This window comes from Neodiprion virginianus, chromosome 7 (assembly GCF_021901495.1).
Source record: "Neodiprion virginianus isolate iyNeoVirg1 chromosome 7, iyNeoVirg1.1, whole genome shotgun sequence".
Taxonomy (NCBI): domain Eukaryota; kingdom Metazoa; phylum Arthropoda; class Insecta; order Hymenoptera; family Diprionidae; genus Neodiprion; species Neodiprion virginianus.
In genome coordinates, this window is record NC_060883.1 from 6,943,183 (window position 1) to 6,963,261 (window position 20,079).

The 20,079-nt window shown below is 35.3% G+C and overlaps 2 protein-coding genes across 17 annotated transcripts in view; one reads left to right on the plus strand and one right to left on the minus strand.

Annotated features, from left to right (window-relative positions):
• Window positions 1-16,412, plus strand: part of LOC124309611 (glucose transporter type 1) — a 74,645-nt gene extending 58,233 nt beyond the window's left edge. For 8 of the 16 annotated variants that reach the window (XM_046773400.1, XM_046773399.1, XM_046773398.1 and 5 more), the window contains 3 exons: window positions 781-810; window positions 7,525-7,622; window positions 12,467-16,412. In XM_046773400.1, coding sequence (XP_046629356.1) covers window positions 781-810; window positions 7,525-7,622; window positions 12,467-12,570 — 232 coding nt within the window. In that variant the 3' untranslated portion in view covers window positions 12,571-16,412. Of the gene's footprint in view, window positions 1-780; window positions 811-4,168; window positions 4,512-7,524; window positions 7,623-12,466 lie in introns of those variants that run through there. The other 8 variants (XM_046773404.1, XM_046773405.1, XM_046773401.1 and 5 more) reach the window with 7 other exon arrangements.
• A 567-nt stretch (window positions 16,413-16,979) lies between these two features.
• On the minus strand, window positions 16,980-18,502 carry LOC124309612 (mediator of RNA polymerase II transcription subunit 27). The gene is made up of 4 exons (XM_046773416.1): window positions 18,007-18,502; window positions 17,638-17,907; window positions 17,260-17,560; window positions 16,980-17,174 (listed from the first exon to the last, which is right to left on the minus strand). The coding sequence occupies exons 1-4, from the start codon at window positions 18,177-18,179 to the stop codon at window positions 17,040-17,042; spliced, it is 879 nt and encodes a 292-aa protein (XP_046629372.1). The 5' UTR covers window positions 18,180-18,502; the 3' UTR covers window positions 16,980-17,039.
• Between the last annotated feature and the right edge of the window lie 1,577 nt (window positions 18,503-20,079).

The following is a 20,079-nucleotide window of genomic DNA, read 5'->3' on the forward strand; positions in this document are numbered from 1 at the left end:
TAAGAGTAGGGAAACGTTCCAAGTCCGGTTTGTCTATCGTGAGATTTTTTTTTTCAGATTTCAAAACTTTGAGTCACATTGTACTATATTATTACATTCATTGATTTTTCACTACACGATTTTATTCTTAACTTCATATTCACGCAAAAAAAGATAACTGTGATTGACGAAGTATTGATTGTTAAGCGATATTGAAGTTAATACGATATATTGTAGCTGATGGAAATTTCCTAAACCGGTATTATTTTGGAATTGCGTTATTATAGCAGTAATAATAAGTACTGCACACATAGGTACATGTATATATTTGCGAAAATTTTGTTCCGCATGTTTTGTTTGCTTAACTTGTTATCAATTACTGTGGAAACTATATAGCCAGGATATTTATTGCCACTACTTTATTCAGACTTTATTTCGATTCAAGATCGATTTTTATTTAGATATTTTTCTCGATTTTTTTACTTTTTGAGAATATTTTACAAGGTTTTATTATACAAATTTACTAAGATCGGATTTTGATGTCTTGTCAACGGTTAATATAGATGTTCCTCAAAACGATGTACAAGCATTATGTTTATTTGTTGAGCTTATTAATTTCATGTATTATTTTATTCAAATAAATCATAATTTTTATAGGTGTTGCGTACGTTTTGTTTATTGTAATATTTTTTTTTTTTTTTTTCTTTTTGTTTCTCGATATTTGGTTTTATTGTTCTTTCGACATAACAAACGGCTGTGCATTGCGCATTGTAATTTCGCTTTGTATGTTATTCGGAGCAGGAGCAGCTTGCGGGAAAGCAGATTATACGGGTGAGTCAATTGTAACGTGTTGTTAGTCGTTGTCGTATACATACATATATATATATTTAAGATATATATATATATATATTGTATATATATTATGTATGCCTACATTATGGCTTTACGTATTCGTTAAGATAAAAAATTGAATTCGCAGACGTTTTCAAGCATGAATAAATTCAATAAATAGGCATGACAATACAGCCGATGTAAAGGAACGATAATTAATTATTTTCTATGTTAAAAACAGTGCAACAACCCGAAATTACACAGTATTTTCCATTGATTGATAGAACCGTGCTATTTCCTGTACGTTTCTAATTCATGTCAACATATATTCGTTCACATATTTGACAGTGGCTTGACTCGAATTACTAATTGTTTTATAAGAAATTATAGTATACTAATGGAAGGCTGACTAAATTACTTAAAACGACATGACGTATAGTGATTTTTTTATTATTTGCAGTAAAACATAATTATTGTTAACGTACCGTTGGAAACTACAAAAGACTTGTGATAATATACAACAGTTTGCTATTTTCAAAAATGATCTGTCGGAGGTTGATTGGCTCAAGGTTTATACTTTTTATGAATTCTAAAGCGAGATAGTCGTATTTTGAGTATTTATCCAATCACTGTATTCCTTAGCTACGAAAATGTCTTTAAAAATGTATAAATAGAGAATAGTGGAATTATAAATTCACGCTCGGATATTGATGTTTCATTTGAAATTGCTGAAAAATGGTTGAATATATGTCTAGCAGATTTGTTCGATTTCAATTTTTGAAAATTTTTCATCGTTCAGAAGATATTCAGTTTTACAACATCGTACCGATATTAATTACGACCAATGTATTTCGCGATTACATGTTATTTCGTTACTAGAGAAAAAAGTGCCGTTACAGAGGAAAATCGAACGAATATCATGGATTTTTAATAATTTATGTAGTTAATTGAAACGAAGCATCAATATCCTAAGCCTTTGTACGTAATTCCAATACTTTTTATCTTCGTATTTCAGAGATCTTCTCAACTTGTAAATAAAATTATTTGATGAATACTCAATGTGCGACTAACTGGCGATAAATTTATTAAAAAGTATCGACTTTCGGCTAGCCAACCTTTTTAAATCAGAATTTTTTCTCTTGTTTGCTCATGAAAGCTTGAGAACTCATTTGTGTTAATGATAAATTATTCATAGAAGTATAAGTTGCATAAAGGTATATAAGGCATGCTATTAACTAAACTTATCACATGCCAGTTGTCATTTATTTATTTATTTATTTTTTCTTACAATATTTTTGTAACATAATTTTTTATTTTTTTTTTTTGTCTCCATTCCTCAGGCTCACTGCGAGTTACAATATACAAACACATATTACACATATTACACATATGTAATATGTATGCCATAGTTGCATGGACAACTGCTGCGCGGTTTCTCATGATAAACCTTATCTATCTCTGAACCATATATTATACATTTCACAGTTTCTCTAATTAGTTATTTCGGGCTATTATGTAATTTATCGACTGATTTTTGTTTTCCATTGTTTTTTAACATTCTGTAGTGGCACAAATTCAGTCGTATATTTTCATCAATACGTGCGACGAGAGTAATAATTAAATAATACCGAATAATACACGTACGAATATATATTCAATTGCTGTTATATGAGCTACATAAGAGCCCCAATGACAATTTATCCTGGAGCCCTGTACATCTGTTAGCATGCTCCTCATATTCAATAGTCTGTCCAATTGAATGGATAGAAGATAAATACAAAATTTACAACTGTACATGTTGATTTATATTATAGCTAGCACGAGGCTATGCGCTGTGCTATGCGAATATTGCATGTTAGTGCTTAAATAATTGTTGGGCGTAATATTATATATATATTATTTTCAATGTTACAAAAGATTTTACACGTTATTCAATTCTGAACTTGATGAAAATTAAGAATTATAGTAGTTCAAGATGTTCATAATGATTCGATGTGTCGTCTGCTTGGCATTTTTTCTTTTTTTTTTTTTTTTTTTCCAGCTTATACGATTTAATAAAAACTTTCACAAAATTTCATGGTAAAATGATGATAAAAAAATTATCTCAACTTTTGTATCATGTTATTATGAACATCTTTATTACATCATTATAGTCAATTTAAATCATCACATTCATTGCAGCAGCCATTCGTTTACTGTTTTATTTATTTATTTATTTATTTTTTTTTTTTTTTATTATTAATTTCATGCTAAGTTAAGGTTTTGCCGAAACATTCAAATTCATTATGTATACATATATATATATATCAAGCTTGTTGTTGAAGAATGGAGCGTTACACGTTATAAACAGTCCATTCTTTGCTTACGACATAGATAGATAGAAAGATTTCATGCCTATAGATATCGATACGTGAATATAGGTGCAAGAGAGGAGGCAGCGACAAAATATTTCCACCGCCCGTTTGCTTTATACATCTGCATATGTTTTATAGAGAATCCGGGATGTATGGGAAAAATGTTTTCTCATTTTGGAAAAACGAGACGAAAAAAAAAAACAAAATTTATTTTTACATACTGGAAGATTTATTTATTTGATTATATACGGAATTTATGATACGACTTACATCTAGATTTTTACCGAGCAACACGTTAATTGCGTTGCTAAATGTGCTTCAATATTGGGATTCTGTAACTTCGATATTTTTTCCCACCGTAAAAATTTATTTGCCACTAATTTTTTGAACGGAGTATCAATTTTATATAACCAAAATATTACGGTGTACAAAATTCAAAGTAAAATTAGCAAGATTTCGTAAAAATCTAGTCTCCTTAAAAACAATTTTGATCCATTAAGACGAGACAGATGTTAAATTTTGTCAATACGAAAAGAGATCTTATTATGTTTAGACCTCTGTCTTGATATTGTATAAGCAAGTGAAGCAAAGTAAAAAAGCGACGATTGGCAGAGTCGAATGTTCGATAGCACGTGGAAAGCTTCTATAGTGAAAAGTTGAAATCACGTTGCTGTGAAGTGAGCTTTTTTGTTGATAACATGCAATGGTGTTGGTTTTTGCAGTTTATGTTCAGCTCTGTTTATTGTAACGAATAAGTATGATGGGTAAAAAATTGGTGACTAACAGTGAAATTTGTGAATTTTGTACGATGCATTCCGACTAATTGTATGAATTTTTCTGGCAAGTTGAAATGACCGTGTTTCGAATTTTCTCTACGGATAATATAGATTAAAAGCTAGAAATATCTAGGAAGACTAAACGAGCGGTGCGAAATTGCGCCTCTGTCTTAAAAATGAGCACTTTAAGTCGAGGCTGGGTGGCCATGTAACATTGTTGTATTGCAGGGAAGAGGAGCTCACCACTAACTCTAGCAAGGAGACCGTCCTATCTGACGCCACTACTGCCAACCATACCCACGCTACCAATAATGCATAATCTAATTAAAACATTTTACCTAATCAACAACACTGTACATTGAATCACGAAACACTTTTCAATCACTCTCATACTATTACTGAATAATTGTTATCAATGCTGTTATAGGTATTTATATTAGGACAGGTTTCAGACTGTGTAACTGAAATGATGATGATTAATTAAAATCGTTTAATGTTACGAATATTTCGGCATGACCAGTAAATCTTAAACACGTTCCATACTGTGAAATAAATAAGTTTGTTTATTTGATTATCGGTTTTATTTACTTTCCACTTTTTATACGTATTTATATATTATTACATGTAATTGTGCTGATTCCGTGTGTCATGATGGGGTTCGTCTTATCAGTCATTCCTTTTGTCCGAAATTTTTTTCTATTACTATCGACTTACGACGAAAAAACCGAGTTGTTGACTATTCGTAATGTTAGTCTACTACACAGGCCAGTGAAATGTTGTACATAAAAGTATAGAAACTGTGAAATGCATTATAATTTCTCACTCGACACTGCAACTTTACAATATATATCGATACATATATAATATATTTTCATATATATTATATATATGAAAATGCTGCGAGGTCTGAGTGTATACTTCTTTCTCAATTCTATATTCATTTAATGAATTCCCGAAGATTCTCAAATATATCGAGATCGGTTACAACTGAAGGAAATGCAACTAGAGAAAGGGGTGTACATGATATCACTGACCAGCCTTTTTGTGCTTTAGAAATAATTATACTTGATATAGTAGTCTTAAGTTAGAATAAGAAAAAAAGTTTTCGCGAAGAACTCGTAAGAAAATGAAAAATTACGTCACATATTATCACGTTGTCGTTTGTTGCCGTAGCGATGATTAGGTAGGTATGTGATTTTTTATTGTTTCGAACAGTTTTCTTTTTTTTTTTTTTTTTTTTTTTTTTCAATACGTAACGGAATCACAGAGGAAAGTTGGGAAAAAAATAAAAAATTTATTTTGTCATACCGAAAGGAAATGGTGAAAATTAGCAGACTGAAAATGAGTGACTAACTGTGCATGCGTAAGATAATTGAAATTTGTTGGTCGGCGAGATAATGACGCGGCAATATTTTCTTCGCAAGGCAGACAAGCATGGCGGTCAGACTATTCGTGAATTTAGGTTATTTTATTACGACAACTTGCAACGATCACTAACGACACAAGTTTCCCAAGACATCTCGTATCACTGCATAAATTATGGGATTTCCTTATTATAAAAAACTAACCCATCGCCTGCATAAACTCTATTACAGAGAGAGAATTGCTAACGACTGAATGGTTTAACGCGCATGCGCTACAATATGAGAGCAAGGCAGTTGTCTTGTCAGGGCAACCAATGTTCATAAATTTAGATAACAGGTCACCCGATTTACGTAGCTTCAAAAATTTTGAGTTTATGAATGTTGGTCATCCAGACAAAAAAAAAAAACTGCTCTTTTTCTCGAATTTTAGCGCATGCGCGTTAAACCATTCAGTCGTAAATTTATAGCCGAAGCTTCGAGTGGCCAGCCTGCGGGAAAAGACGAAAAAGCTCGCGCTTGCTAACCTCAGTTTGCTAACTTTCACCATTTCTTCTCGTATGTACAATCATGTTCATTAATCGGTTCCCAATGACTCGCTATTTTTTTGGAATCAACACCGAACGAGCATTCTTTATGGAAATTTCGAGTGTCTATGATTAACGTATAGGTTTGTTATTCCGGTCACTTGTGTCGCTAGTCAATAGCACATAAAATTTTATTAGAAAGGAAACTCTTTCCAGTTTTGCTTTCAAAAAAAATACAGTGAGCCATTAAGAACCTATCAATGAACATTACTGTACAGTTACGTTCATTAATGCCTTCTTCCGGCAACCTCGTTTCGGTCCAAAATAAAACGCGTATTCAAATTTATACGAATTATACGACAACGACTCCCATTCTTTCACGTCAACTTCATCCCCAGTCATTGTTACATAGTTCGTATGGAATCGGACTCGCGTTTTATTTGGAATCGAAAACAAGGTTCATTATCAATAGCATTCATTAATACCTTTCCCTTCTGGGTACCTTGTTTTCGGTCCGAAACAAAATGCGAATTCGATTCTCTACGAGTTATGTGACAATGACGCCCAATCTCTCACGTCAGTTGCATCGTTAGCCATTGTCACATAATTCGTATAGAATCGAACTTGCACTTAGTTTCGGACCGAAAACAAGGTAGACGAAAGGAGAACGCATTATAATGAATATTATTGTACATAACTTCATTTATGGGTATAAATTTTCAATCTGGGATCAAGTTTTTCAATGATCAATGCGTGACAAAAACAGCAATTCAAATTTTTTCTGAATTAAAGCAAGAATTACACTTCTCTTCGAATAGAAATATAACAGAAATTAGATTTTCAATAAATAAAGAGCAGACTGATCGATTGCATGATAAAGTATCAATTCAGATTCCAAGGTGAAAAAGAATCTCTGGAAATGTAAGCCGATTCCAATTCAAATTGTGTAGACCTGTCAAACATAGTTTGAGTATGCTTGCCGTTTTTTCTTCGTCAGAGAATGCATCACAGTAAAATCATATATCGATACGAAAACTTACGCATATTCGTGCATGCAAAAAATTGTTATGTCTCCGAAATGCTGTCATTATTTCTCACGTATTCCTCAAAAAGTCTTTGACATTTTGTGACGGGCAGAAATTTTTCTACAAGTATATTAGATTATTATAAATATTGTTCACATTCAATAATTGTACCAGTTCTATGAGCTAAGAAACTGACAACATTGTTTTAATTTGGCAAATCACAATTTATGTTTACCATTATGTTTTTTTTTTTTCTTTCTTCTTCTAAAAGCACCGTTTTCATCAACAGTTCTCTGCTTTGCATTGAACACGCATACACGTGATTGGAATTGTCGGAAATCCTCAAAATCGAGATCAGTTCTTCTGATCCGTCTTACAGAAGAATTTGCCTGTGACACAAATTCTTCAAACTTGCTAGAAAATGTTTTTAAATAATGAAAAAATGCAATCCCAGAGTTTTTAAATGATCGTATTTGTTAAAGTTATAGCAATTAGGGATTCCCAAGAATATTTTCAGAGATATTCTTTCACCGATTTGACAAAGAGGATTTTAGGACGTAGGTTACACGTAAGAAACAAAGTAAGAATAAAAAAGAAAAAAAAAAAAAATTGATACCATCGGAAAAGTTTGAAGAAGTGGAAATTTGGACAAGTGGCGTGGTGTTTTACAGGAGCATGCTAAACTGTGTGAATGCGTTAGAGGAGCACATACCGCCAGCGGAGAGCGCTGCCCTGATGGTGGCCGAGGAGAAGCCACATCCTGACTCATGTAAGGCCTGCCAACCTGACCAACATCACCCTTCGTCACCCGTCACGATCACCAACTCCATCACCGCAAGTCAAACAATTCCTCAGAGCTGGCTGTAGCTGATGTAGCATGAATGAAACCGCGGTCGATTGGTCGACAAATTACCAATTTCTGACTATCCTAAAACGCATTATAAGGGATACGATTGAACAGGGGGGCGTTATAATCCGCTGCTGCATTCCATAATCTCTTTCATACATGGGTATGGTAATAACGAATTGATGAATATATTAAAAATCTAAGAGTATGTATACGAGAAGGTTGCCGGGATTCACCTTGTACAATGTACCATATATTATATGTATAATATAACGTATTCAATGTGAATTGCGAACGACAAAATGGTCCGCGGTCCGCTGTGGTGTTAATATGCGCATGCGCTAAAAATCCAGAGCCTTTCTTTGCCAGGGCGACCAACCGTCATAAATCTAACCTAAAAAAAATTTGACACTTGTCGCTGGCAGTTGTGTTCAACACGGACAGTTGTGAAAATTTTTCAGGATGACGGTTGGTCGCCCTGGCAAAGAACTGCTCCCGGATTACAGCGCATGCGCATTTATAAACTACATATAACAGACGACGGAACATTCTGTTGTTACCGATTCACGCTGTACAAGAAATATTACAGCAGAATTTCGCACCCATTAATTATTCTAGAATTCAATTTCTTATTTGTATATACAGGGTTAACTATCATGCACACTTTGCAACGGCAGAAATATATGTTTCAATATAAAATATGTAGGTACGGTATACTTGAAGACGATGTATGTTTTCGTGATGCAAATTTCATGCATATTCCGACACTTTGCACAAAATGGTTTGACCGTTGAGAGATCGTTCCTGTTTATTATTATTCCACTTTTTTCGACCCGTGCACCAGTAAATTTTATACCCAGAGTTATCAGTGAAAGGACTAGCGGCGCCAACGATTTTTTCGCCGACATATAGGCAACTGGAACCACATGTGGGGCACTTACAGCGTGTAAGATGTAACTTTGGCTGCCTATTGCCGGCGAAGCGTCGTTGCGTGGGAATCCTTCACCGGAAACTCTCAGTATGTGTGTGAGCAAAATATCATCGATCACCATCCACTTATATGTATTGTTTCTTATAAGTGTATTGCCGATTGCTCCTAGGTTTCTATCACTGTTCAGCACTCTTCTTCTTTCAATAATTTCGGTTTCGAATTCGTAATTTGATAATTTATTACCATACCCCATATATAATGTGATGGTAATATAATAAAAGCGTACACTACAGCAGTTCATGATCTTTTATAAACGGAATTGTTTCCTGACTTACTCCCAAATTTTGCATGCTAATCATTGTCTCTCTATATGTCTGTAAATTTTCTAATTTGTAGTGTCACTGTTAATTATATCGTTTTACGTTTCATTGTTTTATAATTTTTTAATTTTTTTTTTTTTTTATTTACATCTTATTTCTTACTAGCCGAAAAAAAATTTATTTCTCTTATCTACAATATTCCAACTCTTTGTTAGTATACATTATTACATGTCGGGGAAACATTATAAGCATGGACAAACCTAAGAAACAAAATAAAATATGGTTAATAGAATTCTGTGTATCTATATATTATACATGTAATATATACGATACTTCTTTATCCGTGATTTGATTATATATACTTTTGATATTTGTGTAAAACTTGCATAATGTACACACATATTATATACCATCGGTGAATTGCCTTCAATGATTCACCGAAATATTCAACATAAACGTACGTTCACATAAATTGCAGGTGAATTGTGAATGATCGGTAGTCCCGTGTATATATATATATATATATGTATATACATATGTATATTTGTTTTTCGTGCCACAAATAATTTTGTATTACGCATACTTCTTAATTATTGTCTTCGATTCGAAGAAAAAAAATTAGTGATATAACTATTTATTTCATTATGAACCAGATACACACCGATAGGATCACTTGATTGCTTTTTTGTCCCTAATATATTCATGTTACATTAATGTATTGATACACCGTCGACACTGGCCTTTGTAGTAGCTTTAACCGTATAATGAAGAACATAATACAATTTTTGTACATATATTAGCACAAACCCGTATGTGTTTTGTGACTTTACAAAATATATTGTGTGTTACGGGATTAAGTGATTAATGTTTTTCATAATTAGCTTATAAAGTTTCATACTGGTGATAAATATTTCAACTGTCACTTTGAACGTATTATTATTATTGTGTATATCCAATCCAGGTGACAATATCGATACAATTCATAGCATGATTGTCGCAATGCGCATGGAAGCATGGTTAATGAGTCATTATTAGATTCAGCGGTGGATAAGTCTAGACGTTGATTTGATTTATACACGTAAAAACTGGTTCAACCACTAAAAAGACAAAAGACGCATTCAATTTTCTAGTTTTTGGAAAAAAAATATAAGAATGAATCATTCGATTGGCTGACGTTTTAAAATCAAGCAGTGATGGACATCTTTTTCAAATTTATTTTCCAAACGCTTTCGAGTCGAATGAAATGTTTAACCTAAATTTCATTGCAAAATATTTTTTAATTTCTTTGCAAAGCTGATGCAAAATCAAAATGCAAATCAACTTCAAATCTTCTAGATATTCAATGAAGTTTCTAGAATAAACCAGAGAAGTCTTAAATAGGTGGCACTGGTCCAGTTCTCTGTTACTAAATACATTATCCGCATCGTTCATATGATTTTTCTCGAAATATTAAGGATCAATCGGCTGGACCAGCTGAATTTATAAATTTAGGAAAAGAGAAAATACCGTTTGAAAAATAATGAAATAAATTCTGTTGTATTTCATCCGGTTCTAATTTTTCAAGCTTATTTTGCTCGCTAATCGGACGCCGTAGAATTTTCTGAAAAACCTTCGAGAGATCGTACATTAAACGTACTCACACAAGTCTCTAATTTTCATTCACTCTTAGTTGACTACTTGTAAAAAAAATTTCAGGCGGTGTCTAAAGATCAGAATAAGCTGAAAAACATCCGGAGGTTGAAGTTCGTAACGTTTAATTGAACGATGCTTTTTTCGAAGAACTCATCATTTCACAACTTGAAGATTGTCTGGAAATCAGTAAACCGTATAACAACAGAGATATCAACATATTTATAATTTGTAAAGTCACCTTCTAAAGCTGGAAAATAGTACACTTTCCTACATTTGTATCGTTACGTTAACGTTGCTTACTTCAATCTCATAAAGCATCAGGATCGATGAAAACCACCAGAGTTAATCATTCGGAACGTTCCAACAATTATAAAGCCGTTTCTCAAGTTTTTAAAATCCGAGTTGGTGTTGTTAGAATTTTCTCGGATTCACTTCTATAAGGTGGTACAGATGTTTCATTATAGCGTTCACCATCATTGGCGCAAATAAAATTGACGGATATCTTTAAGACGGGTTTTTCTCCATTACTAATTTTTAATTCAGACTGTACAAGGGCCCAATCATCCTTGAAATATTACTTCGCGCACGAAGCTTGTACGAAAAGTCATGTAGATTTTGTAAATTTCGTCTCACGCAGTGTTACAATTCAAATTGGAATCACAGTAAATTTGAAAGATAAATTAAAACAATACGTAGGCGGGTTGCTATTTTTTTATCTTCACAATCTCACCGAGAGTATGAAAACCTCTCCTAAAATGTACATAAGGGTGGTTTTAATATATAGTAGTATGTAGTAGTTTTGGACATATTCGAATTTTAACTGGGACGCTCTTCCCAGATTGCTTCCAAATAAATAAATAAATAAAGATCTGCCTATAAATGAACAAAGACCCTTGCCCAAGGGCTGTGAAGCTTACCACTCAAAATACACACGTTTTTACTCAACTTTCAGTACATATTTCGAAGCAGGATCAATTGTGTGCAAAGAAATCTGTTTCTGTTAAAAATACGCGAGCATTGATTCTAATATTTAACAAAAATATCAGTATCGTCTATAGAGAATTCTATGTCAGCTGATACCCAACTAGAATTTGACATTTTTGTGAGTTTGATGTTAGCGGATAACTGATGTAAAATTCTCCATTAACGATGCTGATATTTTTATTAAACAGGTTTTGTCCCAAGGTGAAATATACGTATACTGAAAAATGAGTAAAAATGTGTATTTTTGAAATGGAAAAGTTTACAGGTTGAGATAAGGACCTTTGCTGTCGAGGAAATTTTTCTCCATGTATTTGGAATAAATTTCTGGGGTGTCGGACTATAATTTCGAAAATATCAAAAACAAAGACCATCCTTCTGTATTGTAGGTAATATACATTAGCTTGTTGTGTAACAAGGAGGAAAACTTTGTCATCTCGGGTCGAGCGTATCTTTTCAACACGAATCTCGTAAGTGAGTCAAAAACGTATATTGTAAATACCCGAGGCGAAAAGACCGTTGCCACCTTGCTGCGCATGATTTTTCATACAACAAGAGTATGTTACGCGGTTTTTCACACAGTACAAAATTGAGGTTAGGGTCGCGTAATGTCAGATTCAATTCGCGACAGCGCATGCGCGGAGTGCAGAAAAGACCACTTTCAACTCCTAGGACTCAAAAGCGGTCTTTTCAGTACTCCACGCACGCGCATTCGCAGACTCACTCGAACGTCGTATAAACGGGTACTTTGTGTACGAAAAAACGCGTAAAAAATGCTCGCGTTGTAAAAAAAAGATATACAATATAGCGTGTAGTGTTGGATGTGAGCGCATATAAAGCATAAGTGTGCGTAGACGATGACGGGGGTGATATTGGGAGACGCGTTTAAGGGGTGATGACAGTTGTGTTTGCAGCTGGCTCAGAGCGATCTTCCATCGCTCCCGCTCAGCCGGAGAGACCACCGCCCCCGCTTCCCCCGCCACGCTTTCCGAACAGCGGTGTCTGACAATGGGAAACTCCTCTTAACATTGGGAACTTTATGATGATGAACACACCGATGCCACTGCCCCTGCTTCTGAGTACGAACAGCCTAACGTTGGAGAATCATCTCTACGAGATAATAACGGAACGGAGCAAAGCCTGCGCGATGTTCTTGAGGAATAGCCTGAGGCGTGCGGCGAATGCGACGACTCTTACATGGAACCTAAACTCCGAGGGCGAGCCGCAATTTCATACGGACTCTTAGAAGAAACTTTATAGGTCATCAGTGCCTATTTCAATGGTGTCCAATATATTCGAATACGGTCTAATTCACGTATGCATACACACACACATATATATATACACACGACACATGCGACACACAACACACAACACACACACACACTCACATACGCACGCGAACACAAAAATTCAAACCAGAGACGTTGATCCGAGAACACACAAACTTCAAACCTTAATTAGTATGTAGACTCCTCGTAATATAAATTATATGATATAATAATTAATGAACATTGTATAAGAGATCTATTGTATGATGCATTATGTTGATCGAAAATCGATTAATATTTGTATATATATAAAGGTAAGATCGACGCTCACTGAAAGAAATACAAAAGAAGAGGAAAAAACACAAAAATAACAAACAAAAATGCAATTATCGACCACACTAAATTATGTTTAATGAACTATAATTGAATGGTGAAGAGATTGTGAAAAAAAAAAAAGAAAGTGTGTGGGTGTAACGGAAGGTTTCCTAAACGGTCCTTACGTCTAGAATTCTGTTTTTCTTTCTTTTTTTTTTCCACATAGCTGGTGTGAAATGACGTTTAAGCATAAATTGAAAACTTCCGGATCACGACAGCGTGAAAATCATTGCTTTTATATCACGCGTTATATACTCGTCAATTTTATAAATGAATCCAATTGTTTGATTCAGATGCATTAAAGTGATTTTAATATAATTTTGAAATAACTGCGATACGCGTTTCAATAATGAAAATTTCATTATAAACAATTGACGGATTCTGGATGATATAATTGCGGCACGATCTGGAACACAATTATCGTAAACAAGAAACCTTCCCTTATATGTACATATATGTATATACATGTACACTTATATACCATACATCATATTCTACAAGTGTATAATAATCCTTCATTGTTCAGTAGCGTAGCCAAAAAAAAAGTTATTTGGCGATCTAGTATGTTCCAAGTTAACATCAATTAATATATATACACATGTACATGTACACTTATATGTATATGTATACATGTATGTATATATATATATATGTATAGGGAAATTTTAACTTTCTCGGGCCTCAAGTTTCTTTATGGTCACAAGTCAATTCAGTGATGATTTTTATCCTTGATCGAAGTTCAAAAGTCAAATTAGGCAAAAAAAAAAAGGAAGAGAAATAAAAAAAAAAAAAAAAACAAACAAACAAAGTGCACAGTTGGCGAGCAGCAAACTTATTTTATTTTTAGTTACATTACATGAACTAAGCCAAAGACTCGATAAGTTACTTTGCATTGCCTAATACTTGAATTTAATTCTACAAAAAAGGACAGACAGATTTTTAATATAACTCGAATTTCTTCAGTCACTTGACCAAATATATTGGTTTGATTTTAAACTTAATATATACTATGAAAAACACTATTTTCTTTCAAACATTGTGAAAGTGCTTCTCGTAAAATGCTACTTGAATAATTTTGTTGTCTTCCGTTCTTGTGCTCGCAGTTCTGAAATCTGAAGCAAAAAAGATTAAGAAAAAGGTATTGGACTATTTGTACCGACTTAACGTAATTTGTAAACTATTTGAAAAAATCAAGGTAATATGAATACTTAGTAATAGCTATGGGGAATGAATAAAATAATTAAAAGAAAAAAAAGTTAATATACAGTGCTGCGCACCATATAAACGTAATTTAAAAAAAAAAAAAAAAAAAAAAAAGAACTTCTAATTATAAGCTGTCCAAAACATACAGAATCAGTGAGAAAGGCAATAAAGCTATTGAACTGAGAATATGCTAAAGTAGGTTTCCTCGCATTGTGGTACTATCAGACTTTACGATACTATATTATTAACAATAATTTAAGTTAGGTATAGCTACTAGAAAAGAGGAGTACAAAGACAAGAGATGCTAACATCCGATGGAAACTGTGAAACTGCTATGCCAACTTATGAAAAAACAAAAGGAAGAAGAAAAGGTAGAAAAAGGAAATGAAAAATATCTATAAACAAAAAAAAAAAAAAAACAAAGAAAAATAAATAAACAAATAATGGTCAGGAAACACGCGCGGTCTCTCACTTTACGTAATGGCTGTACAATAATTGCGGACCGAGTAACGCTAGCATATCCATTTTTTAAATATTATAAGCTTATGAACTCAATACGGATAACTGGTAAAATAGAAGCAATTCCTTTGACTCAGAACTATGAATGCGCGTTAAGTACATGCGCGTTATTGTAAGTAAACATGTAGTAATAACCGATGAGATTGATTTTGCAAGTTGTAAGCTTTTCGAATAGTTTTTAAGGTTTCTACCACGATTCCAAGTTCATACTGTACCGTGCAGCCAGAGTGTAGTAACGATAACCATTCTTCAAATTTCAAAAGTAATTTACGACACGCTCAATTACGCGCGTCGATGAATATGAAATACAGTATTTGAATTATTTTATTTTAAAAACGGTAACTAATTTGCATAGATTGTTTTGAGTCATAAGACCACGGTAAGCTCATTTAACGCAACGTAGATAGAGCCTTACAAAGTTTGGACCCAGAGTCCATCGAGCAAGTGATCACAATAACAATTTGTAAAATAAGTTCACTGCCATACAAATAATAAACAAAAATAAAAAGAAAAAAGAACAATGACTTGCGCCCACGTTAAAGGGCCAATGTTCCAATTATGGATGTGTACAGTTCTGTGAAGATACTAATTATAACATAATTATAATTACATTATAACGATACTCATTATTATTATTATTATTATTATTATTATTATTATTATTATTATTATTATTATTATACATACAACTAATTACGATATGGTGATATTAAGAATGATATACATATTTAGAATAAAGAAAAATCAACTGCGGAGCTGTTATATACCGAATGAAAATGAATAATCATCTGATCAAAATGAAATTTTGTCGCAGTTTGAAAATTGCAATGAAATTGGAAAAAAAATTACTAAATGATATCGCGATCAAACTAACAAGTATGAAAATTCATAATAATATCAGTGATACGGGTCCAGTGATCAGAACTCAAAAGATCGTTTTACCAAAAGGAAAAAAATATCTGTAGATTTACTTGAAACCGTAGTTTACGTCCTTGGGACGTCGAACGCAGTAATTCGGTTGAAATAAACATCGACAGATGAGAAAAGCAGGTATAAATAACAATTTGTCAAATCAAATAATGCTTTCGTACATTTTCAGTCGTTATAGAGCTCTGCGATTGAAACTCATGCTAGTAGCAATTAATCACAATAATATACAATAGCGTATTATAAAGGAAAAAAAAAAACCTACTTACATAAACTTGTAGAATCAATTATGTACAGTGCGTAACAACCTAACCTAACGGAGACTTTCGCAGTTCACTATCAGTTTGTAGATAAATCTCTTTTTAGTATTGCAAAATGATTTGCCCCTTTGGTGTTTCTTGACCAGCTCTGAAAACACATACATACATGAACACAGGTATTGAGATCTTAAGCAAAGTTGATAAAAAAAAAATTAATCATATAGATCCAAGTGAGAAAAGTTGAAATTTTATCGTCGATGGGCAAGCTACACGGTTCAGTTATTAGCGACAGAATGTTTTTTGTTGATCATCGAATAAACCGATTGAAGATACTTATGTCATTCTCCAGCTGTGGACGTTGATATTAATAATCAATGGTTAAACGATGAAAAGGTTGTATTTGATCATTGAGGTCTTTGGAAGATTCATTGGTAATAATTGAGGTATCATAGCAATTGTTGACATATGTATTCCTTCATTTATTCTATACATACCAGGTGTATTCGGCAAATATACGAAATATCGTATTGTTTCGAATATAAGCCGAGGTTTTTCGTCGTTGACAGCACCCTCCGAGATCGTCCTCGTATCATATGCAGACCCGTCTTAAGTGCGGGTAACTGTGAAAAACACCCTTCGGTATTGGGTGGTTTTATACTCGGAACAATACAGTAAATGATAGATCACTCAATTACGACCATGTATAATTTATATATGGTCAATGCGATGATTGGTTGCTTAGAAAAACTACCTATTCATTGCAATTTCATTCTAATCATTCGTCATTTTTGTTATTCATTGAATAAAAGTGATTGAAAAGAAGTCGCGCCTTTTCGTTAATACAAACTAAGAAGACCAAGTTGCGTGTACATAGATTTATAGTTTATTATCAGTCATAATAAATTACAGAATTTCTATTACTAGGGTTTGCACTCTTGATGATAAGGGTCCAGAGTGCGAAAATCTCGCCAAGTAGGCGGTAGGGCGCTGTGAAGATGTAATCCGCATCGTTTGCAGGGTTCACTGAACAGATTAATCAAGCTGTGGAACCAGGTCTGGAAAATATGTAAAGATTTCTTCAAGTCCTCTCGGATGACACATTATTTCTTCGCCCAAAATAAAAGGAATATATAAACGAACCATGAACGATCGAACAGCAAGTTCAGGCAAGGCGGGTGAATAAAAATGAAGCATAGCGGCGTGAGCATTCTCCGTAACTTTTCTGAACACCTTGTGTCGCGATTCCGTCCACAAATCCATTGTCTCTCCGTAACCTTTTACGACCACCCACTCGATCATCAATCCCTTGAATGCAATCACCGCTTTCAAAACGTGACCAAGAGTGACGTGGAGCACGGCATTGGAGGCGAACGGTCGTGAAACAGTTACCGTCATGTCATTGAAGAGTCTGTCGATTGTTGTTATGACAGAGTCGACCTGCCTGTTGATACGATTTGTTAAAAAAGCTGGCCGATACTTCTACGCGTCAGAATTTACATCAAGTAATGGAATACTTACTGTGGAGGAACGTTATGGCTGCTCGTTTGCGATCTTCCTCTCTTTGCTCTGCTCGAGTTTGTGTACGAACGCTTCAAAGAGTTCTGACTAAGCAGTGTTTGGGCAATGTTGCTGTACTCGTGAACTTTATCCGTCCATTTATAACTATTTACCAATGTGCTGTAGAGCGCTTGTCTTTCCTGTGTTGTTTCCTGGCTTAGGTAGGTCGTACTTGCCAGATTGAATGGACCTGGCGGTGGGTTCAGAGTGCTCACCGTTTGTTCGACATCTCTGCGAACATTCAGTGGGTAATTTGTTTTTCGACGCATGAAAGATTAATAGTTAGATAAAAACTACAGATGCGTAAAGTGTGAGTAATGTGTGAATCACCTTAGATTGCCGTTAACAGTAGTTAGAAGTTCCTGGAGTTCCTGAAGGTACTTGGCCTCCTTGTTATCTTCACCATGATCGGCTCTCAGGCCGTTTCCCAAAGAGTCGAAAACCTGCCCAACACTCGATCGCAGTACTTTGATTGCAGTTAACGCAGTTTGCAGTTGCTCCATGGCTTATTTCAACGTTAAACAATTTGCTGGGTTCTCGAATTGACGATTACTTTGTTTGATAGTGACCTTTACAAAGAACCGAAGTATTTCTGACAATCGGTGATATTTGGGGTTACCGCTTCATATGATCTTACGGTTACCGTCAACAAAGCTCGCGGGTTATAATTCAAATAGTGCGATGAGATTGGTGATTTGATACACGTGACGATATATGATATTCGCACGTTTCTAGGATTCGCACCTCGAAGCTCGGACATGAATGTCGTTGAAACTGCTTAGGCTGGGACGCAATAATGCATGGAGACTAGAGGGAAGGACAGTGTTGCCAGACTGAAATTCTTCGCCGTATTAGATGGCGCCACAAAGCGTTACGGAGAATTTACAACGCCAAATCGAACGGTGCGGCGTGACGTTAGCGAACGTAAGCGCGCTAGACCCAAGTCGAACGGGTCCGTAAGCGTTAGCGCTCAAAGCGCGTAGGCGTGCTCCGCGAACGCACCCTAGGAAACATACGTGAGTATCGACGATTCAAAGGGTGTTATTTCATGAGCAGTAAAAAGCAGCAGCAGCAGCAGTTTTCCCCTATCACTTCCGGTGCAAGTTTCTGCTACTCGCAATTCAGTTTCCCGAGCGACAAGCCACAAGATCACAAGAAGCCACGACCTATTTCATAAGCCACTGCTGCTGCGTGAAATTACCAGACTGCTGCTAGTGAAAACTAGTAAGTTACTAAACCACTGCTGCTTTTTACTGCTCATGAAATAGCATCCAAGATCACCACGCTGACGGAGCCCGCAGTGGTAGCGCTGCCAGGCGGGTACAATCCGTGGATCGTTCATCACTTTCACAGTCCATTCTGCCAGCATTGCGTTCAGCCTCCTTACCTCTGGTCTCCATGCTAGGACGGCTAGGATTTCATGGGCAGCAAAAAATAGCAGCAGCAGCTATTCACTGAAAGTTACTATACTTTCGGCGCAAGTTTTTGCTGTTTGAAGTTCTCACTAGACAGATGTTAGTAACATCTAGTAAGTTACTAAACTGCTCCTGCTCTTAGCTACCCATGGAATCCCACCTTAAAGTGTGAAAGGCAATGTAAACATAAGTATCGTTTCAACCCTCATCTTAAAGAAGCCAGAGTGATCAATAAACAACAATAAAGCCGAAAGTAAGAACTTTGACTACGAAATAACGGTGTTATGGGGCATTGGTTAGTAACAAACAGTGTGGAGCAAAGAAACTCGCATGCCTATAGGACTATAGGTAACTTTTGCCGTTAACTGAAGAATATAAATACGGATACTCTTGGGTAAATTTTTGTGGCCAGTTTTCGGCGGGCAAATGGGCCCAGGTGGGCCTGGGAGCGTAGGAGGGTTCTGCTTTATCGACTCTACCTAACGGGCTCGCACCGACATTCGTAGCAGCCAAAGTAGTGTCGGTATGGAGCTTGCGTTGGTATGAAATGAGTACGAAAGAATACTCGTCGACTGCGACTTAGGAATGTCGATCAGCTCGATCATCACCGTGAGAGGACGCATAGCCGCGTCCACCGCCAACCACCGCAACAACCTCCGAGCACCTCCAACCACCTCCAAACACTTCCTACTCGCTCCAAGCACCGCTAAACACCCCCTGCCACCTCCTACCACCGCCAATCGACCCCTACCACCTGGAAGCACCTCCTATCACCTCCTACTACCTCCTACCATTTCCGAACACTTCCTACCACCCCCTACCACCTCCTGCTGGCGCCTACCACCGCCGACCATTTCCGAACACCTTCAACCACCTCCGACCACCTTCATCTTCTTCGTCCCCCTGCTCGTCCATGTATTCTATAACATTATTATTCATAATTCTTTGAACAAGTTTTCATTTGCTCTCTCGATCTTGGATTTTCGCA